Genomic DNA, 23,193 nt, shown 5'->3' on the forward strand with positions numbered 1-23,193 from the left:
TGCTGCCCGCCATGCCCATGAGCTGAGCTGCTGAATACACTGAAATGGCTGGGAGAGACTCAGCGACGCTTTGCATTGAATGCCAGGAACCGCAGCGGGTGTCACAGATGCACATAGGCAGCCCCACCCATACCCAAGACTTTCCTGTCACTGTTTTGGTACTACTTAGAATACCTTATTCAAACAGATCGTACAACAAGCCTGTGAGGCAGGCTGCATAGTTGCCTATTAGAAATATCAGTAGCTCTCCAAGGAGTCACCTTCAGAATGAGAATAGGAACCCCACTGCCACCCAGTAAAGCATGGGTAGGCAAACTAAGGCCCAGGGTCCGGATCCAGCCCAATCACCTTCTAAATCTGGCCCGCGGACGGTCTGGGAATCAGCGTGTTTTTAGATAAGAAGAATGTGTCCTTTTATTTAAAATGCAACTCTGGGTTATTTGTGGGGCCTGCCTGGTGTTTTTACATGAGTATACTGTGTCCTTTTATTTAAAATGCATCTCTGGATTATTTGTGGGGCATAGGAATTTGTTCATCCCCCCCCCCAAAAAAATATATAGTCTGGCCCCACACAAGGTCTGAGGGACAGTGGACCGGCCCCCAGCCCTCTCTCAGTCAATCTTTAAGAATTAGTTTGAACCTCCAGAATTTTGTGCTATTCTGGTCCAGACATAGATAAAAATGCTTCACCATGGAGTGTGAAGCCACATCTACTCATTGCATGTGCAAACTGCAATAATAATGAGTGAACATAAGAAACATGAGAATGCCCCCCCCATGTATTTTCTGCATCTGTTTCTGGAGGCAGGATAACATAATTGAAGCCACACATTTGCACTTTCCTAGAACCTCATCTTTCCAACATACATTACATTAACATACACATTCTAACGGAAAATGCACATTTCTGCACTGAATATTGGAACAAACCATGAGCCGCTCCCTCAGGACAAAGGAAATTTTGCAAGTATACATCAGCACAGCAAAGGTTGCTAAAAGTTCCTGGCTGCACAGTGAAGGCCTACATGGTGCTGGTAATATAGTCATAGCAAGCCATTCTGTGGCCAGCCTGTCTTGGTTTCATGGATGATAGAGACCACATCCTCTTCCACACCGGGATATATGTCATGACAGATTAGTTGACAAAGGCTAAGCTCCCACAATTATCTGTCAAAACAATTATCACTTTATTTGGGGGCAACTATCGCAGAGTTTCCTACACTGTCTTCATGACTCTATATCATAATGCATTCCGTTGGGCACTTGGAAGGACATGTATTTGCCTGGATTTACTCTGAAGTTGTAATTCCGGCCTTCCTCACAGGGTTGTTGTGAAGCCTATTCAAACAACGTATGCCAAGCAGCATCAAAATGGTGCTGTGAAGAGTGGAGTTGTATGCACCTTTGGGTTGGATATGTCTTTTGTGTGCACGGCGATGTTCCTGACATTTCATATCAGTCGCTGGCCAGCCTCCCACCTCAATGCATTTCTACAATCAGCCCCAATCCAGTTCATCAGCAGTAAAACCTGTAGCAATGTAGCAGGATCCAACCTTTCCACAATAGCATCTCTATGGTCTTTTAAGAAAACCAGTTGATTAGCACAGCAAGACAGCAAAGCCTTCAGACAATTTAGCAGGGACAAAGGTATCTCAGTACAAAGATACAACAGTAACTTTCTGTCATTTGGAATGGCAGGGGGCTTTATTATGAGGGCTGCAGCTCTAGGTACAAGCATGAAATCCAGAGCAAATGTTGTGCTAGCAGAAGCTGGTTGAACAACAGAAAGTATCAGGGCTACAGAGATTTGTTGAGCAACCAGCCATGAGAACCAGGCTGGATTCCTGCGCCTTTTCTTGCACAACCCATTCCACTAGCGTAGCTAGTACAGTGCTAAGGGAGTTCAACTTAGCATTACATTGGATTCCTCCCCGTGTGTGTGTGCATGCACAGATGCGTAGACATGTCCATCTAAAGGATATTCCTTATTGGAGGCAATCAGCTATTAATATGGTAATAGGTAGAAGCAAATAGGGAATTGTTAAGTTTGCTTATTCATTTACACTCCCACCCCATTCATACGTTGATTATGGAACTACAGCCCCCTAGAGCTGTCTCCCCTCATTCCAAATTAAAACACAATCCAGAGATTTCTGATTTCCCAATCCCTCCTATTCATTTTTAAACAACAAACTTTACAGGACCAAGTTTCTTTTTCTCGGAATGTTTGGAAGATAGTTTGAAGTTAGGTATCTCTCATTTCTTTTTGCCCTCCCATAATCTATTTCTTTAAAAGAGAGCTAATTGTGGCTGAAATTGTCAGCTAGCTGTGTGCTATGCTGATGTGTTCATGCCACTAAAATGGCTTCTCTGTGCCTCCTGAAAAGAATGACTTGAGCCCTTTTCTTCTTACTGTGAAAGTGGTGCACCACAGATGTTTGTCTCGAAAAAGCAGGTCAGTTGTAGTAAGTGGTGTAATGGGCAGGGCTGGAATAAGACATGCTGAGGTCATAAGCAAAGTGGAGTTTAAGAAACCCCACAGCATTACCCCAAAATGTGTGTTATTCTAAGCGAAAGAACAATGAAAACATAAATAAGAAGCTTTTATATTTGCATATATTCCCATACGTAGGTGAGCATACAACTGACAATCTAATAGAAACATGTATCTTGCAATAAGACAATTTGTATATGAAATACCTTTACATTAAAATACATTGTGATTTCTTACTTTAGCGTATATAAAAACTATATTGTAGTTCATGCTGCACAGATTTAGAAACAAAGGGCAACAAATAGTTGTGTGGCCGTTAAGTACATTTTTGTCATACTGGAATGATAAAATCTACTTTAGAGTCTACATCCCATTTCATTTATTTTCGATCAGTTATGTAAAGCTTTAAATTGGTGTGAGTTTTGTATTTAGAGCCCCCCCCCCCGCGATCTGGGGCCCTAAGCTGTAGTTTACCGTATTTTTTGCACCATAACACTCACTTTTTTCCTCCTAAAAAGTAAGGGGAAATGTCTGTGCGTGTTATGGAGGGTATGCCTACGGGTGGCATGCCTACGTATTTTCCTCCTCTAAAAACTACGTGCGTGTTATGGTCGGGTGCGTGTTATAGAGCGAAAAATACGGTACTTAACTTGTGTATAAATCTGGCACTGGGGATGAAAAACCTGATTATTGTTGGCCTGCTGTTCCCATCAACTCTAGCCAACCAAATGGTTGGGGAAGCTGGGTGTTGCAGTCCAACACCTAGAGGCCCACAGGGACTTCTAGAACATTCTTCATTGTCAGAGGTCATATATATATATATATATATATATATATATATATATATATATATATATATAACCAAAATGTAGTATTTTCTATGAACTGAATAGGGTCCAATATGGCAGTGTTTCCCAACCGGTGTTCCGCGGCACACGAGTGTGCCGTGAGACGTTGCCTCGTGTGCCGCGAGATGCCTGGAGGGAGGCGGGCGAGTCGGACGGCGAGAGGCGGGGCGGCGGCGGCGAGGAGAGGCCGCGCCTCCTGCTGCTGCCTGGCGCTCCTCCTCGCAGCCGGCAGCGCTGCCTGGGCGCCTCCGCGCGACTCTGCCTCGCTGGGTTTGGTCTCCTAGCAGAGACGGGTCACACACGCCCCTCCCTCCCTCCCTCCCTCAGCCTGCGCGGAGGGAGAGCCAGAGAGAGGCATCGCTCCTGCGCTCCGAGGCGGATTGAGCGCAGCTGAGAGGAGCTGCCGAGGGAAAAAACTTTCACTTTTGTGCGTCCCTCCCGGCGTGACGCTGTGCGCTGACGTCACGGGGCGGGGCTTTAATGGTGGTGTGCCGCGAGATTTTTTTTCAGTAAACAGGTGTGCCGTTGCCCAAAAACGTTTGGGAAACACTGCAATATGGCTTCCCTCACAACACATATAGTTCTCAGTGAATGCTGGGAAATGCTCTCCTCGTTGCTTCGTTGCTTGCTCTTTGACAGCACTATTCAGGCCTGATGGAGAATATGAAAAACCTGAGGCAGGTTAGCGTGACTCTTTGTTGTGACAGAGCTGAACAGCATGAGAGCCTTGTGGGTTGGGGTTCTTGTAAGCTCAGCCGTCACTGTAGGGAAGGTGTGAAGAGGAAGCTAGGCTGTCTGTAATCACTTCTGCCTGAACGGGGTCTTAAAAATAGAACGGCGGAAATGGCAAAGTGGCATAGGCCCCTTGGGGCTGCTTCTATGAATGACTGTGTCACTCTACAGTAATGACTGATGCTGACCATCTCTGATGGGAGAGAAAGCTTCATGCTAGTAGGTGTTGACAGTACAAATAGGGGAGAACTGCTTTGAACATACATCATGGTCAAAAGTGATCGGCCAATTCTGCAAACAGGTTTTATTTTTCAAACCTACTCGGTATTATGCACAAGTAGTTCAGTAATAATTTTAATGAACTGAATTCTTGAATGGAATTGGATAATTGAATGGAAAATGGAGGTGGGCAGGCTGTGGCTTAGTGGGACATGAAATGATTAACATGGAAAAAGTCCCAGGTTCAATCCCTTGTGTGGAAATACTCCTGTCTGAAACCCTGGAGGGACACTTCCAGTCAGTATTGACCGTACTGGGCTTGATGGATCTATGGTCTGTCTGATATAATTCCAAAAGAATACTATTTTCTATTGGTTCAGAAATTCCAATTTAACAACAACTTGGAGTTGCTTGTATAATTGCAGGTGGGGTTAAAGGGTTTAATTATCTGGTGGAGCACTTCAAAGAGCTGTTTTTCTAAATCTGGATTAGAAAAGTTTGGGTTTGTGAGTGAGTTGTGATGCAACTTTATCTTCTGGTGGGCAGCTTTTTGGTGGTGTGTTACCCCAACAGCCTATCTATGTCTTCATCCATCTGATGAAGACCCATCTAATGTCATCATATGTCACAATAAATATGTTAGTCTTTAAGGTGACCCAAGACACTGTTGTTTTTGCTGCAACAGATTAATATGAGCGACACCTCTAGAACAAGAGTAGCCAAAGTGGTGAGACCTCCAAATGTTGTTGGACTCCAGTTCCCATCAGCTGCAGACACAGTGGCCAATAGTCAGGGATGATGGATGCGGGCTGTTGTTTATCATCATCTGGAGAGCATCACACTGACTATCCCCATGCTCTAGAAGTTGTTACTCCTATGCCTGTTCCTGAAGTGAGTCATTCCTATGTGTGCTTGGATGCAAGAGGGGGCAGGGGCTAGCATAACAACTACTGGTGTGACTCTACTCATGTTTCAAAGGCTGCAAAGATTACACTTCTGGTTCTGCTACTGAAGAAGAGAAACTAATGTCGTGTCTCTGGTTTTGCTCCTCAGGTTCCCTTTGAAGTGAGTCCTGGAGCACAACTGCTGGAATCTCTGCAGGGCAGCCTAGCTCATGTGCTCAGAGAAGGTGAGCATCATTTACTGCAGGGATAGACAAACTTCCAGCTTTTTGGAGCTAGTCTGTTGTTGTTGTTTTACTAGAATCCCACAACGTACTAACTTGAGCCAGGAGCAAAAGACAAAAAAAATAGAATTTCAAAAAGCAGGGTGCCTCTGAGCACATTCTAGTTACTAGTTAGCTAGTTCCAGGACCAAAATGAGCTCACAGTTCTTTTGTGGGGTGGGGGGTGGGGGAGCCCATTCCTGGTTTACTCAACCTTTCATAATTTCAGCAGTCTTAATTTAAGAGGGCAAAGAAGGCACCTTTTTGCTGCTGCCATTGTTAAATAATTGGGAGTCAGAAATCTTTGCCAGTCTACTGCAAATGACCAGACACCCCAGTCAACTGCCTGCTCACCCCAATATAGTGCTGTGCAACGACCAAGCAATAAAGGCATTTTACTATCTCGGCTTTGCACTAAACAGCATGGGCCAGTGGTCCTGAGATATCACCAAGAATCTCGGCAGAATATACAGGGGAGCTGGAACACAGAGGAAATAGAAGGCAGGTGAACCAAATAACATTGAGCCAGCCCACCTGAGCAGGATGCCTGTGGCTGCTGCTGAAGAATGTGTTATAATTGGCAGGGAGTACAATCAGAGAAAAGAGTTTCCTTTCAAGCCTTAGGAAATCACTTTGAAGAGAATAATGTTATCAGGGCAACTGTAAATACTAACAGAACTGTCCTTGTTCCCCTGGCTTTATCTGCAGCAAGTGAAACAAGCGTGGTCAAAGGCGATGGGGAACTATGGACAAAGAGGAGCCCACACATTCCTTTTTCTGATTTTCTTTCTCTCTCTCTCTCTCAAATATTTGCAGGTATTGGCTGGTACTGGTGAGACAGGTAAAGCAAGTTTGTCTTGGGCGTGTTCCCACTTGACGGAGATTGGCAGCTTCCAAAGAAATCCGACAGCATCCCAACAGGAGAGCCTGGGTGTGGTTGTAGAAATTGCTGTCTTGCCGCTGCCTGATGCCAAGGACGTTGTAGTATTCTGGGTAAGTGGACCTTCTTTATTTCTAGCAGAGTCATTGACATTCTGACCAAGCCCTTGTCCTGGACATGTTTCCTAATGCTAATCATCTAGAAATTGATTTCCTATGTTGCCTTGGGGGGTGGGGGTGAAGATGAGATATAAATGTTACAAATATGTTGATCTGAGGATATATGTCCTTCTGGAAAGAGTTTGGCCAACTTCCATAACAACCACACACGCCCTTCATCCAGCATGCACAATACCAGTAATTTATGGCAGCAGTTTCTCCAAGTTCTATGCCAGTATTGGGGAACCTGTGACATGCCAGATGTTGTTGACTACAACTCCCATCAGCCCCAGCTAAGATAGGTAATGGTGAGGGCTTATGGGAGTTGTAGTCAAACAAAAAATCTTGAGGGCCACAGCTTCCCCACCCATACTCTGTGCCATTGTGAATTATAACACTCATCTTCTAGATCCCTTTTCCCCACACCATCCAGTGGGGGCATGCTATAATGTAGCTTGTTGCTTCTTGAACAAGAGGTGCACACTGAATGTTGGAACTACAGTGTGAAAACCACAATGTCTCCTTCCCTCTTTTTTCATGGAGCCTTGTGCACCTTGCACCAACAAATTTTGGGGTAAAATAAGCTTAGTGTGAAATAAGTGGGGCGTAATCTACAAAAGTGGATGCAATAGCAAAACACATTAAGGTGCCATAAGTCTCTTTTTTGTTTTTGCCGCAACAAACTAACATGGCTACTTATCATTTCAGTGTCAGGTCCCTGGTATTAAACAGGGATTTCAAGCACACTCAACCGCCATCTTGTGTTTTTTTTGCAGAAGTGCTAGAGGATACTAGGTCATGCTCAGTGAAACTGGACCCTCTGGCCACCCAGTTCTCCCAGAAGTGCTGGAAAAGATAACCTCACGACCACCTGCTGTGACTTCCACCCAACCATGGATAACCCAGGTTACTGTTGTTATTATTATGATCATTAGTCTCATCTTCACAGAAGCATCTCAAAGTGCCTTATCGGCTTCTGCTTGCTCTCTGAGCATGAGGTGTTTAGGTGAAAAGAGTGGATTGTCTCCAGTTCCCCCACTGCACAGTTGAGAGAAAGAGATAAATAAAATTTGGAGGGGCAGCTATGTTAGTCTGATGCAGCAAACACATGAAAAGAGGCTCTTGATTGCTGTAAGTTGCACAGATTTATTGTAGTATAAGCCCATTTCATTAGATGGAATGTTAGACCTAGTAGGAACTTCAGTAGCTCATGGGTAAGGCAAGCTGTATTATTTATTATTCCAACAGGCAGACATAGACCTGATTAGCTTGTGCAACCCTACCATTGCCAGAATCCCACCTTCAGTAGGAGTATAACAACAATTACATCCCCCCCCTTCATCAGTTGTGTAAGCATTTACTGAGAGGTAATGGATGGGAATTATATATTATGGAAGCAAGTTTTTCACTGGTAATAACCAAAGGCAATGCCTATCTACACTCTCTTGTTTGGGAGAGTTGACATCAAAGCTGTTATAATACTAGTGATAACTGGTTGTATACAAGGAGACAGGGGTGCGTGCACCTTTCGATCCATGAAAAGCTCATCCCTTATCTGCTGGCCATTATTCCTGTGCTACTTTATCATGTATTTGCTCAAAAAGGAGCTTGCAGCATTGATGGCAAACCACTAGCATTACCCTTTTGTTGGTAGGATTTGGTTTGTTAAGTACAAATAACAAGAAGACACTGAGTTATCTTGTACTTCACACCCTGTTTTTCTCCTTTGTCAAGAGGTTGAGTCCGACTTCCTCCGAAGTGTGCATGCCCTCCTTCGTGAACTTGATGGCCACCACCCAGCCTTCCAGAGCGAGAGAGGTAAGAGCCAGTGACCCGTGTGCCCCAGCTCATCACTGGGCACTGAAGAGTTTTGCAGTGTGTCTGAGAACACCTCTCCCACAGCTAGAGAGAGCAAAAGGAAATGACTTTTTATGTTTGGCCAGCTGTGTTGGCATTTCCTGGGTTTTCTGGTCTTGTTGAGATACCTACCCATATGGATGCATATGACTGGGTGTGGGTACCTGGTTAATTCCAGACAAAATAATGTCACCCGTAAAACTCTTCCTTACTGGCAACAATTGTAGAGAGAAGGAGCCATAGCTTGGTGATAAAGAATAGGTTTTCTAAGTACAAACTGCTGTAACCTGCCCTGGGACCTTAGGGCAAGTAAGAAATCAAATGAATGACCTAATAAATAATTAAATAAAATAATATGTGGAAACCTTGAGGGAAGAGCTGTTTTTGTTTATGGTTCAGTTCTGTCCGCTCCTCTTCTTCTATAAGTGCAACTCACTTTCCTTCTTTGCAATATTCTGCTCTTGTCTCTTGCTGATTCCTGACCCAGTGAAACATTGATAGCTGTTTTAACTTTGGTTCTCTTCCCACCTTCTTCCAGGGATGCTGAGATGGACTTTGCACAAGAAGATTGACAGGAATCCCAGCAATGGAGCCCTCTTGATCAAAATTCTGGTGAAAGAACTGGAAAGGGTAAGAATGTCCACAGAAGGAAACAAAGGGCTGGGAGTTGTCTTCACAGTCCACATGTAGCCTTTCTCATGAATATGAATCTATGGTTTATTGCTGTGGAAAAATGTGATTAAATTAATATACTGCTCTTCAAATTGAAGACACTTCCAAACATCAGATCCTCTATCAAGGCTCATTGGCTCAGTCATAAATTCAGGGTAGCCAATGCAGCCTGCTTCTGACATCACTCACAATCTCTCTAGTGTTTGTAGGGAACCAGCTGCCCCAGTGTTCCTTATTGTTTATCCTGCACCTTCCTGCCACTTCTGGTCCTTCTTACTCTCTCATTAGAAGCCATTCTTCCTGCAGAAAAACTGATCTTTAGGTTGGCTGAAGATAGTATACTTACAGAGCATTGGGAGGTCCATGATGTGTATGCTCATTCCACTATTTTTTCCCCTAAGCAGATGTTGCAGGATTTTGTAGTGTTCCAAAAACCTGCAAAATGCACATGACCAAAGATGTCACAGCTGCTTCAAGCTTTCCTCCTAGGCTTTATATTCATAGATTTCCCCCCTCCCCCTCAAATCTCTCCTAAGCATGTCAAGGGTAAGTCTTTAACTGAACGCACAGTCCAGCTGAGGTCTGGCTGGTACCATGGCAATGTTCCACCTAGAGTTGTCTCTGCTATCAAATGCTCTGTTGTTCTAGCTGCCAGCCCTCCTCCCTCATGTGTTTTGTGACAGCAGAGGATCCAAAATCAGCCTCACATTGTTGGAAAATCTTCAGCGTAACCGTTTGCTTTCTCTAGGCAGAAAGATGCAACTATCGGCAGTACATCATCCCTTTGCTTCACACGCTGATGTACACATTGATAAAGGTGAGAACTATAAATTCATGCGGCTGTGATAGCACAGGAATTCCATGCTGGGAGTTGGTGTGAGGTGTCAGCTTGCACTATGGCCAACAGCTCTTAGGTTTCCATGGATACCACTCGAGATTCTATTTTGAATTCTAGGGATGTGTGAAATGTGCAAGAGAGGGTGCCTCTAAGCATGTGCAGCGTGTTTTTCCCTCACTGCTGGGAAGACACAGCCACTTTGATTCTTCTGGGTCTCTGGAGCAGAGTGTTTAAGCGAAAATGGTCTGACTTCTAGTTAGATTTGAGCCCTAGCACCTCTCCCCTGTAGGAATGGGTAAGCACTGGATATTGTCAGAGTGTCAGACAACAGTCTGAAATGCATTTATGGATGGCCACGTTTTCTTGTGCTGCTCCATTCATAGTTTAAAAAGAACTGACTCATTAAAATCAATGGTAAGAGGGGGAAAACACGACTCAACAACATCTCTGTGGTGGAATGCAGGTGATTAATGGTCTGTTTATAACCAGAGGTTCTCCAACTTTACCATATGCTGTCTGCATGCATAAAAGATGCATAATTCATGTGAATTGTGAAGCACATACATTAGCAGTGATGCTGTCCCTGCTTGCAGACACCTTGGGAGAGTTACATTTGCTCCCTGTGGAAAAATGGTGAAATACTAGCATAAAATCAGCTTAGCGAAAATTCTGGAGCAGAAAACACCCACAGTTTTACTGAAAATGGAAGTCTGTAATAAGGAAATAGCGACAGTGAAAGACATTTTTATTTGAAGAAATGTTTAGTAGCTGTGGGCGTCTCAGGGTAGCTGCATTTTCATACCCTGGAGAGTAAAACGACAGGGAAACATATGGTTTTCTTAGACTTAGACACTGCTTTCTCCCCCCTCCCGCCTCCTTGTAATCATTCAAGATTCCCTGAGGTCACCAAATAAAGCAAATAAAGTAACAGAAGCATTTATCCTTGTACAGCTACTCTGCAAAAGGAAACATATGGATCTTGATTAACTATCTTCTCAGTATAGTTGGAGTGCTCAGTCCAGATTCCACCAAACAGCAGATGCGAATAGGCCTGATTCCACTGATACCAGGGGTTAATTGGGCTGGTGATTGTCAGCCAATGCTACAGGGTACTTCTCATATTTAAATAATTTTTACACCGAGGTTTGTTCTCCCATTGCTGCTCCAGGCACCTTGCATCCCTGATGATTTGTATGAGAGAGTGTACGATTTCTGCAAGAAGTTACTAACTCTGCCCAAACCGTACTGCACCATTGGCCTGGATTATGCTCGGCAGCTAAAACTGGAACGGACAATACCAGGTGTGCAATATTCCACACTCTTTTTGCTTTCTTTTGGTTTGTTTGTTGAGGACCATTGGGGAGGTGGGGGGAAATTGGTCAAGCAGACGAAAAGCACTCATAATTGGGGTGGCAGGATGTGTTCATCCATCTGTCAGTTGGGTCCTGCTGCTGGTTCATTTCAGCAGGAAACCAATCAAAGTGGGATGCTCTTATCATGGTTCACACTTCCCTTGACACTGATAAGCTAACACTGGGCCAGAAACATTGCTTAGATTCCCCTGTTAGTGTGCTACCAAAACAGCTGTTCTTTCTGAAAGGCAACCTGCATTTCTTTTAACACACATTGCTTGAAGGATGTGTAAAAATGCCCTGGCATGCTTCTTTGTGCAAAGGCTTATGTTCAGATACTGCAACCAACTTATTAATGAACAACTTTAATTGCTCAATAATGGATGACTACAGCTCGCTTATCGTACCAAGTTCAAGTTATGAGATGTGGCATCTCATGTATTTGATTTTCCTGACTTTCTCAGGTTATTGTACCAAAGAAGCTTCATGAAGTAGAATGCTCCAAAGCTTTTTCATAGCCAGGAGCCCATAGCAAAAAGCCACTTCAAATGTTCCGAATTTCCAGTTACTTTTGTAACACTTCCATGCAAGAAATTATATTAAAATATTATATTATATTATATTATATTATATTATATTATATTATATTATATTATATTAATTATATTATATTATATTATAATGTGGACTATTGCAAATGATCTATTCATTGCATGTAAAAACTCTGGAAAGGAAGCATTTGCCTTTCCACCTTTCTCTTGGGACTTTCTTGAAGATTTCTTTTCCCGCCTATTCATGCAGTTTGTAGTCTCACTTTTGGACTTGATTCCATTTTAAACCAATGTTATGACATCATTATCAATGGTGTGCTTAGTTATACCAGAACCAAACCATCGACCTTTAAACTTTGACTGATATTTAGATGCTTATTTTATTCATTAGGAGCATTATACCAAAGAATGGTTTCTGCAGAGCAAAGTCTCAAGAACGACTCATTCCCCTATCAGGAAAAGTAAGTATAGGGCCTCTCACCTGTCTTAAAGTGACATATTTATCACACACACACACACACAAACCTGCACTAAAGTGTGGCTGTCTCTATATATGTTAACTCTTCATTCTCCAGGGTTTTCATGTTTGTAGATCCAGAACTGCTGTCTGAAGCTGTATGCCGGGCACTCATTGATGAGATCAAGGCTGCTCAGATGTCCCAGTGTATGAAGTCCTGTATGCTCTGTGTGATAGAACGTGCCTTCCAAACAGTTCTAAAGGAACACGGTCACATTAAGAACGTGCACAGCATTCTTCAGGTACCGTAAAGATTTCATTGAAATAAATGAAATTCCATAAGCAGAAATACCAGACATTCCCAGTCACTTGCCTCCCATCTGGAGGGCTGCCATTATACAGTTACTCCTCAGACTATTATTCTCATACTGGGGATGGATGTGTGAGCAAAAGTTACTCAGTGTTGCTTCAGATGAAAACTGTAGAAGGTAGAGATTTAAACAAAACAACTTGTTGGCTTAAGAACACCACTCCATCCAGTACACTCTGGCATATATAGGCAAAAAACAAACGGATCACCTTTCCCCCACTGTGTAAAAGGGTACGTTAACTGACGGAAAGAAAGCAAACGAATCTTATGGTAAGTGGCTGATTCTTGGGGTTTTGTTAGTCTTCTTGCAAAGTTATACGTCCAGACAGAGACTTTGTTAATGCTGAGCCACAGACCCGATTAGTTCCACCACCACCAAGACAGCCATCTCTAGAATTTCTAAAGTTACCTGGGAGTATGGCCAATTGAACTCATGGGAACATATAAAAAATAGGTTCCAAATTGTATAGAATGTTTCAAGTTTTTAATGAATGTTTCAGGCTCTGCATCCCCTCTAGCAATTGCCATGTTCTTGGTGACTTTGTCCATTAATAAGTGTTCCCAAAGCCTCTGAATTTGAACCCTAGCCTTGACAAATACACCAAACTTGACAGACACACCAAACATTTTCACTGATTGTAATTATTGCTCTTGCTGCTGCTGAGGAATGTAAAAATATTTTCTCATGTATTGTAGACTATCAGTCCTTTGGAAAACAGTATTTCAAGTACTTGGAGACTCAAGGGTATTTTGTTTTAGTTATGTTATTAATTTTGTTTAAGATATTTTCCCAAATTTTCCTCCACTAGAGGATATGACCACCACATGCAGGCAGATGTACCAGTTCCTTGACATCCTCTCCAACATTTATTTGAAGCTGTTTGACTATCTTTTGCTCCTTGACTGGGACTTTGTGCCAATGAGAAAGTCCTTAGAGGCTGCAGTCCATCCATTTACATTGGAGAAAGCCCCATTGAACTCATTGGGACTTATGTCTAAGTAGACACATAGAGGGATTGTTCTATGAAACTCAGTTCTCTTGCCTTTGGCGCTTATTGCCTTCCTTGAGCCAGAAATAAAACACTTATCCCAAACTGAATTGTATGTTGGCATTTTAACAAGATTTGTTGGACTACAGATGGGGGAGAAGGGAAGCTTAGGAAACAGAAGGAAGGAAATTACTCCCAAAGTCTTAAAAGGTCAAGTTTTAATAAGAAATATTAGAAGCAAACAAAGTTTTAAGAAACCTGCTAGCTGTGCTGTCAGGTGCCGCATATCTACCCATTTCCCCATGTGCTCATACATGTCAATGACAAAATTGTTTTTGAGTTAGGGAGAGCTGAGTATTGTGAGTACCGTACATGCGTAGAGTAATTTGCTATAAAGAAAAAAAGCTTGAATAGGTGTTTGCAGTCTGTGAACTTCATTCCAGCCAGGACTCCCCCCCCCCAAGAAAAATAGGTGCCAGTACTCACCATGAAGTTGTTACAGTAGTGCCCAACTTTTTAACAACAACAAAAAGAGGTGTTGGTACTGCGTACCCTTGAGTACCCCTTGAAAAAGAAAGCACTGATTCCAGCAATGATTCATTACTCCTTCCCCCTGTGACAGGCAAAGCCCTTAGATGTGACTGAGCACTATTTTCAGCAAGTGATGGCAGCCATTGAACATGCAGGAAGAGATATGAGTGCAGAATACAATCATTATGTTGAAGAATTGGGGAAAATCTACAGCACATTGATGAGCACTACAGAGAAAGGTAAGTGTGGCCCTACGAGACTGGGATGTGAAAAAGATCCCCAGTCCCTGTGCTTCATCTGGGACTGAGTCCTGAGCCCTTATTGTAGTTGCTTTTGTGGGCTTAGCTTCCCACAGCACCCGCAACAGTGTGAAAGGCAAAATCATTGATTTAGGTGCTGAAAGGACGGAAACTGATTTATGCATTCAAAGGGGATTGTGTCTTGTAGCTCTGTGCTTTGTTCAGGATCACCCCCTTGTATAGATATTTGCATGCAGTCCTTGGTACTCAAAAAAGACCAACTTCAAAGTGATTTCTGAGGAGAAGGAAATTTGTGTGTCTGTTCAGTAAGTGTGACCCTGTACTGGTCAGAGACAAGAAGGCTAAATGGGCAAAAGTGCCAAGTATAATTTGGGGGTCTGCTCAATGGTAAGAGGTGATATTACTGGTCACCCCAAATCAACGAAGAGGGATATCATAAGCTTCTGACACAATGCTTTATTTATTTATTATTGCATGTCTATGCCACCTTTCCCCCAAGGAGCTCAAGGTGGTACATTGTTCTCCCCTCCCCATTTTTCCTCACAACAGCCCCGTGAGGTAGGTTAAGGTAAGAGAGAGTGACTGACCCAAGGTCACCCAGTGGGCTTCATGGCTGCAGAGGGGTTTGAAACCCTGGTTTCTCAACTCCTAGTCCGACACTCTATCCGTTACACATTGCATGTGAAACATCATTGTTCACCTACATTGATGTCATTTGACACTTTTAAATGTTAGTTATCACCCAGCAGGCAACTACACTAAATAAAACTTACACCTTTCCCCCACAACATGAAATATAATGGATAAATGTTTATTTCTAGCAATCACATGGCTTTTTCTGACTGTCTGGAATTGGTGCTGTTCATTGCCCCGAAGAAACTGCTATTTTGCCATGTATCAGCCTCTGGCTAGCTGCTTCACATTTTTCTACATTAGCTTAATTATAAGAAGGCTCTTCATCAGGCTAATGTAGGGCAAATGAGCCACAGTTTTGTTTTGCTTTTTAAAAAAGCCCATGGACTTCCACTTTCCCTTTACCGTATGTTTCCCTCGACCTCTAGTGTAGTTCCTAGTCTCTGCTTTTACCCATCTGGCCTTCATTGTACTCCTTGAAATGGAAAGATTAACAAAAAAATTCTCTGTGTCCTACAGATGTGGAGAAGACAGGCGTAGAAAAAAGTTCAGGGATTCCTTTACCCAACCCTAACATCAGCTTCCACTTCTGGAGAGATGAAGACCAGCTTTGTGAGTGTCTGTTCTCATGGCCTGTATCTCACTTGGAAGCAGCTGTTGTTATCCTTTTTCACTCTGTGAGAGGGCAAGCAGGGCAGAGTCACTCCCGGGATGCAGTGTCCCTATGGTCACTGCAAACAACGTGTCTTTGGCCCCTTCTGGTTTCCTTTTGGCTACCATTTATCCTCTGAGGTGTAGATTACTGCAGACAGTTCTTTTGGGGGCCAATGGCAGCGAGGAGGGGCTGTTTCTCAGAAGAAAACCTGCACAAGGCCCTGATCCAGATTAGAAGCATATTCTACATTGGGCGACCCTATGATTTCCCCCCTTTCTTTCAAAATAAAACTGACCAGTTTAAGCATGCCTCTAAGTGTACTGATCATAACATGTGCTTATCCTTGCCATGCCTACTTTCTTTAAAATATAGAAAGATAAGATAAATATAAGAGCTCTTATTTTCAACATGGGGGAACTACTCACCCGTATTCTGAAGTTGTAGAATCCCAGGAGGGAGGTAACATGTTTTTCCTCCTGAACATTTTGATTGGCTCTAACCATCTCAGGGGAAAGGTTTGGGAACCAATAAAGTAGTGTTTTCGTGTCAGGAGGCAGCCTACATTATATTAAAACATGTTGTGTATGTGCACATAGACTGAAGTAGTCTGGCCTATGAATGTGGGCAAGAAACTTTACTTTTGTACATTATATTATATTAAATATTATATTATATTACATTATAAAACATGTTGTACATTATATTATATTATATTAAAACATGTTGTGTATGTGCACATAGACTGAAGTAGTCTGGCCTATGAGTGTGGGCAAGAAACTTTACTTTTGTAGTGTTGGGACAATGCCACACTGTGCCATGTGAAGATTCAAGAATTATGATGGCCTTCTAGGTATTTCACAAACCATCTCTTCATTTTAGGGAAGGAGTTGGTGCTATTCCTCCGTTCGCCAAGTCAATCCTGTGAACAGGATTCCCTGAGTCCAGAACTGGATATCTTTGAGTTTCAGGATATGGGGCCAGACTTTGACTGCTGTGAGCAGACACGTTTCTCTGTGCTCTCCAATGACAGCGGGATTGAGCGAGACCTGCCCAATCTGGGCGATGAAAATCAGTCTTCTTGCACTGCTGAGGCTGAGCACTCTCGGCTCCAGAGGAAAGGTTGCATGAAGAAGAAGGGGTCTCCTCTGGACAACCTCGCTTTCCTACAGAGCGGCTCTAATGGGCAAGGAGCAAAGCCTGCTGGGAAGCTGCATCGGAAATCTGGGGGTAGCGTCATGGAGCCGGTGGCTCAGCTGAAGCGGCTACACACAGCTCGTGTCTTGGTACTGGGTGATGACAGAATTCTGGGGCGCCTAGCCCAGGCCTATTACTCCCTGAGGTAAGTGACGGTCATGATGACTTTGAGAAGAGGGAGAGTTTTGCTGTGTTTGGGACAGAGTTCCCATTTCTGTGTGGTGGAGTTGCAGTATCTCCTTCTAGGCCAGGGAGGTCCAACTTTTCATACCAAGTGGGCTGCAAGAATACTTTGACATGGAACCCATGGGCCACACACTGCCCATACCCTCCAACATTTCTCTGAAGAAAATAGGGACATCCTATTCCATAATAATAATTTATACCCCACCCATCTGACTGGGTTTCCCCAGCCACCCTGGGTGGCTTCCAATATATATATATTGTGTGTGTACACACACACACACACACACACACACACACACACACACACAAAACAAAACATTAAATATTAAGAAAACTTCCCTATACAAGGCTGCCTTCAGATGGCTCATGGGTCGGATAAATCCATACCCTCCAATATTTTTCTGATTAAAATAGGGACATCCTATTCCATGGGAAATAGAGGCAACCGTATTTTTCCTGGCTAGAGAATGACATGGATTCCTCCCCCTAATACCATTATTTGTGGCTATCAAAATACTATGTGCACAGGTCCACCTGTGTCCTCTCCACCACAAGAGATGAGATACTGGGATGACCTAAGAACAATTTTCCCTTCCTCATTTCCAGGAAGCGGGAGAGCAGACGTGCCTTTCTTACACCAAGGCTAAAAGTGCAATTTTACTATGTGCCTGTTGTGGAGGAACAACCCACATCTTCCCCCACCGAGGTGAGCAGCTCAGGGCCATGCAGAGGACGGCAGAGCTAAATTGTGGTCATCCCCTTCCTACCACGGTCCTATGCTCTTTGTACTGGTGAGCTTACTCTACTTCTTCTCTTCCAGGAAGGTGCTCTGCCTGACCAGACAGAGCCTTGTGAGTTGGCTGCTTACCTTGGAAGAGCTGATCCATGGTACGAGAGCAACATTAACACCCTCTGTCACATGATTCCGAAGCTGGCCACCATGGTAGGAGAGGAGCCCTTCCTTCTGCTTGTATTCCTTAGAACAGGGATAGGAACCCAAGGACTCCAACTCCCATCAGCCCCAGCCAGCAGGAGCAAATGGTCAGGGACTGTGGGAGTTGTAGTCCAGCAACATTTGCAGGCCCACAAGTTCCCCACTTCTGCCTTAGAAACAACAATGGGAATTTTTGGAATGTTCTTCAGATGGCAGAAGGAGCTGTCACTGAGGTTGGTGCTCAGTCAGAAACAAGGGCCAAGTGCTTCCAGATCTTATGTATACCTAGACCATGGGTAAACCTGAGGCTCCCATCAGGCTCAGCCAGCATGGTGAATCATCAGGAAATATATGCATTATAGTCCAACAGTTGGAGAACACCGTGTGGGCAACCCCTGATCTAGACTTACATCCATTTAGCATGCTGGCTAGTGAAAGGCTAGTTCTTCCTCTCCAACTTATAATAGAAGTAGAATAGAATGGCCAATTTTTTAAATTTATTTTTAGTATTTCACTTTCTTGGCTCTAGTGTTGTAGATACAACGTGAGTTGTGTGTATCATCCCTTGGCTGCCTAATTCACCAAGCAGGTGAAATATCAGGAATGATCAGGAAGCTAAGAGAAATAGCAGGTAACTTGGCAGTTGGTTTGGACTGATGCAGTCATCTTTGATCCCACACAGCCCTCTTCTCCAAGCAAATCTACAGTCTCTGAGCTGTTCATCCTTGACGTGATTGCATACTATGTGCGTCTGGGCTTGCAGCCAGTCTTCTTCCAGGTGTATGCAGTGAAGGTCAGTGCTCTCTTCCTGTTCTTTGAGCATTGTGAAGTTTACCACCAGGCTGCACAAAAATTATATTCATGACACTTGTAACAGTTCACCCACTTGGAAGGAACCATGCTTTGAGAGCCTCTTTCTGCCTTTCAGCTTTTCTTCAGTAATACAGATTTGGAGCCTGTTGAGGACATTTTCTTGATTGAACTGAGTCTAACGCTTGAAGAATTCAACCCTTCCAGAGGTCTGTATCTCATGTCAGGGCTCCCTAGATATCGCAGAGCTTCTTTCAGATCTCTCCAGCTGGGGAAGCATTCGCTGGTCTTCAGCCAGGCTGTGTCTCAAGAAAATAAAAAGTTAAGAAAGGAGGCAGAAGGGTAACCGGTCATTGGGGAAAAACACCAAGTTGTGTGTTCTTCTGTGATGCCATGAGTTGCAGAACTCATTGGCTCTTATTTTTCCTGTCACTTTTATTCACATACTATTCCCACTCCAGCTGTACTTATAGGTCCTTATAAGGGAAGGTATGCCCCAATATTCATCCTCTCCCCTCCCCCTGTAAACTTAAATGGGAAGATAGCTGTGTCAGTATCCCAGCTAATTGAAATCCGTGGCTGTTTCTTTTGCAGACACTCTACCAACGAAAAAGAAGCTAGCAGTAGAAGTTCCTGGTGCAGATCTTACACTCATGTATAAGAAGGTGAGAACATTTATAAATAGTCGGCAAGAAGGGACAGGTACAGAGTCCTAGCAATCATCATGGCATCCTAGGCAAAATATTTCACCCACATTAATTATAACTGAGGCTATGAATGCTGGCAGAACCTGTAATTTGTTTTCACTGATGGTCCAGAAAATATGGCTAGACTTCTAGAGAGAGAATTAACCTGCCCTGGCTTTTCTTCCTGCATATTTCATGCTTACCCAGAATGATAGGCTTCTTAGTTGCTGGATGGATGGGGGGAGTTCTCCACTGTTCTCTGTGCTGATTGCCTGACACATGAAAAGCATAGAACAATGGTCTACTACAGTAAAAATAAAAAAAGAGCACTGTTGCAAAATATAGAAACAGCAATGGTTATACTGTATGATTGAAATAATAACCCATTGTTTCCAATAAGGATTTATGCATTTTTTTCACTGGGAAACAATGGTGATTTCTGTCTAGGTTTTGTTGAGCAACCGTGAGAAGGAGGAGACACTTTCACTGCGATCCACAGGCCTGGTTATTAAAGCCATTCCCTCAAATGAGACTGAAGGTAAAGGCATTGTATAGGTGGGGACAGCACACACTGGTTTTCTGGGCTTCCACTTTTCTGGATTCCTAGCTGGATTCCTGGGCGAGAGCTGGAGTTCTGCAGATGACAAGCACTCTTCTTCCAAAGTGAAGGAGCAGACTAAACTTTCTTCATGGCAGGTATACATTCTTTTTGCCAACTTGCTGCTGTCACAAAAAAATGGGGAGAGGTTAAGATGTCCACTTCATTTCTGAAGAGAGGGACAGCTCAGAGTTAATCTAATGCATATTTTAGAAAGCTGTTTGTTCACTATGCATTTGGACTCTTCTTACAATATTGTAACCAAAGTATCCATGATGGATCCTGAGATCAAACAGCAGGTTTTTGTCTATGTTTTGAAACAGTTGGATACCATTTTGCACCAAGATGGTGAACTGAAACTGTCAAAACTCTACTGATATTTTGATTTCTTAGAATTCCTTAGCAACTCTAGGTATGAGGCTGCTAGTAATCAAATAAGAGAAACAAACAAGACCCACAGAATGCCAGCAAATTGGTTTGGGAGAGACACATTTAAGCAATCACATGGCGCCTGTCCCCCCCCCCCCCCCAAGAACCCAACAGTTGTTTTCTTATGCTAAAAAATGTTCTGTGAAATGAGTGCCTTAAGATGTTGCAGATACCCTATCAGTCAGTGCTCTGCACAACTCCTTCTGCTTCAAATTTGATGAAGCTTGTTCCCCTAACCCCAGGCTCAGTCCTCAAAATGTTATGTAGGACAAACAATTAGTGAGGTTTCCAGAATCGTGTGACACCTGCTTTTATGCATGTCTGTTTTGTAGACACCCTGTTCCTGTGAGGGAGCAATCAGCTGCTAAATTATGGTTTTAAAAAAGAAATGATAACTGAATGGTGGGACTCGTGTTGGTTATCAATAGGTGCCAATGAAACTCATACAACCACCTTCCATGCAGCAATGGAGGAGCTAAGCTGGGGAACAAATGCACACATTTTCCCCAGCAATTTTGAACCTCGGGGAAATGTTTGTATCCCTTCAATATATCCTTCAAAGTCCTTCTTTAAGAAACACTTGGATCTTCCACAACAGGCATAGGCAAACTTGGCCCTCCAGATGTTTTGAGACAACAATTCCCATCATCCCTGACCACTGGTCCTGTTAGCTAGGGATGATGGGAGTTGTAGTCCCAAAACATCTGGAGGGCTGAGTTTGCCTATGCCTGTTGCACAAAAACAGAGTATGTTCATTGTAGCTGTATGTTCATTGTGTAGCCCCCCACCCTGCTCCCACAGCCCCCCGTATATTTTAAAAGGTCCTAGGAAGGGAGGACGAGGAGGAACTATAAAGTCTGAGTGAACTTCTCCATGCTGTTTATCAGGGTAGGAGAAACAGTGTTCTGACTGTGTTCCAGAGCTCTCTTCTACTGCTGCATAGAACGATGTTAGTCATGGAGGAAATTTGGGCCAGTGCTAAACATGGCAGGGGATCATGCAAATGCATCAGCTGAGGCAAAAAGAAGGGGGAAGTCATGACCGATTCATCCATCTTTCTTCATTGTATTCTGCAGATCTGGTGTGCTTGAATGTGAATACTACTGAAGTTGTAAAAGTATCCAACCTCTCAGGACGATCATATTCTGTAAGTGACACTCTGATTCTTCAGAATTAGGAACCTAGTGGTGCTGCTTAGTATCTACAGGGGGTGGGATGTAGGATTTCCCACCTATTCTACAAGTTGGAGAGAATCATAAAAAATTTTACCCTCAATGGAACTTTATGAATCCACCTAGTATATAAGTTAAGTTTGCTCCAAATTTTTTCTGAAGCAAAAATCAGCAACCCTAGACCCATTAATGAATATTCATCATATCTGAACATAAAAATTACAACCTCCTTTCCTCATTCTTCTGTTGACCATGTCTGCTGAGTCTCCATGGGCTTCTTTATTAACTACATCTTGCTAAAATCTCAAATTCCAACCAAAAAGACCCTGTGTATGTTTTTTTGGAACGGAAACTTTCACACATAGCAGTTCTATGTCACTATGTCAGGTGCTGAAGCCATTCTGATACTTGAATCAGGATCCCTTCAAACTGTTTACTTGGGTTATTGAACCTTGTGCTTTCCCAATGAGGAATGCAAATCCTGCTTTCCCAGAAAAGAATGTTACACGAGTCCTTTGGGTTAGAAAGCAATCAGGTTTGCAAGAGTATGTGTGCACTTGGAATGGAAACTGTTAAGCTTCTTTGATGAGCCCCTTAGTAAATTGACTGCATGATGCTGACCTACATCTCAGATCACAGGATATGTGCAACACAAAGTGGCTTTGCCACAGGACAAACAGCTCGACAAGCATTTCATAATTTCAATTGCATAGTCAGCCTTGGTGTGATGCTGTCGCACAGATATTTTCTTCCTCTTTTCATCATGGCACTATTCTTCCAATATGTAGTTATTTACAATTTCATGTGGCTAAAATTGAAATGACAAAGAAATATCCATTTTCTTTCCAGAAGGATATATAAGTCACTAGGTTTGTAATCCAAAATATTAGATTCTAAATTACATTTATTCTTCAAAGGTTAATTTTATGCTGGAAGAAGTATTCTCCTGCACCTGTGAAAGAAAGGAAAAAGGGGTTCCATTTCAGGCTTATACATCGAATACACTTGCTTTTCACTTCAGATTCCCCCCCCCCATTTCATCATCAATAATTCCTACTGAGCTGAAGATTTTTGAATAAAACAAACTTATATGCACAGTTGGAACAGCATTTCCATTGCAATTAGTATCAGTATCTGAAGTGAGAAATGAATTATCAATGATTTCTCCATTGCATAATTTATCAAATAGGCTGATTACACCAGCAGTGAATATTTAAGTTTCCACTCTTGTCAATGTCAGAACCAAGCCACTATCTTGTAACCACTCACTTTGCAGGTTTCTAAATGTTTATTGGCAATACATAATTATCTTTTTCATTGGTGAACCTAAGCAACAGTAAAATGCCCAACAGTCATGATTAGAAACAGATTTTACCAAAATTATCTGTCACAGTACAAAGCTTGTGTAGCAAATTGCTTTGTGGAACCTGACACGGAAAATAAATGGCATTGCATTTTGGTTTGTTGAACGTGGTAATTAATGTTTTGTAAAAAAATGCTTTGCTAAACTTGTAGAAGGACTG

General features: G+C 42.9%; 1 protein-coding gene and 1 long non-coding RNA gene across 3 annotated transcripts in view; one reads left to right on the forward strand and one right to left on the reverse strand.

Annotated features, from left to right (window-relative positions):
• The window catches only part of PIK3R6 (phosphoinositide-3-kinase regulatory subunit 6), a 33,677-nt gene that overhangs the window by 5,876 nt on the left and 4,608 nt on the right, over positions 1–23,193 (forward strand). Inside the window, exons 2-20 of one of the 2 annotated variants that reach the window (XM_083487541.1) lie at positions 5,347–5,422; positions 6,275–6,451; positions 7,273–7,402; positions 8,231–8,314; positions 8,892–8,983; positions 9,774–9,842; positions 11,032–11,641; positions 12,024–12,227; positions 12,342–12,525; positions 14,205–14,352; positions 15,526–15,618; positions 16,541–17,000; positions 17,648–17,747; positions 17,862–17,984; positions 18,658–18,768; positions 18,904–18,994; positions 19,380–19,450; positions 19,919–20,009; positions 21,575–21,645. In XM_083487541.1, coding sequence (XP_083343667.1) covers positions 12,175–12,227; positions 12,342–12,525; positions 14,205–14,352; positions 15,526–15,618; positions 16,541–17,000; positions 17,648–17,747; positions 17,862–17,984; positions 18,658–18,768; positions 18,904–18,994; positions 19,380–19,450; positions 19,919–20,009; positions 21,575–21,645 — 1,596 coding nt within the window. In that variant the 5' untranslated portion in view covers positions 5,347–5,422; positions 6,275–6,451; positions 7,273–7,402; ... (3 more) ...; positions 11,032–11,641; positions 12,024–12,174. The remainder of the gene's footprint in view (positions 1–5,346; positions 5,423–6,274; positions 6,452–7,272; positions 7,403–8,230; positions 8,315–8,891; positions 8,984–9,773; positions 9,843–11,031; positions 11,642–12,023; positions 12,228–12,341; positions 12,526–14,204; positions 14,353–15,525; positions 15,619–16,540; positions 17,001–17,647; positions 17,748–17,861; positions 17,985–18,657; positions 18,769–18,903; positions 18,995–19,379; positions 19,451–19,918; positions 20,010–21,574; positions 21,646–23,193) is intronic. The other variant, XM_083487540.1, reaches the window with a different exon arrangement.
• LOC310699601 lies at positions 7,623–9,870 on the reverse strand. The gene is made up of 3 exons (XR_014522142.1): positions 9,733–9,870; positions 9,372–9,460; positions 7,623–9,076 (listed from the first exon to the last, which is right to left on the reverse strand). It is a non-coding gene; the product is annotated as an uncharacterized lncRNA (long non-coding RNA).

Source organism: Podarcis liolepis, assembly GCF_965112155.1.
Source record: "Podarcis liolepis genome assembly, chromosome: 2".
In the NCBI taxonomy this organism is placed as follows: Eukaryota; Metazoa; Chordata; class Lepidosauria; order Squamata; family Lacertidae; genus Podarcis; species Podarcis liolepis.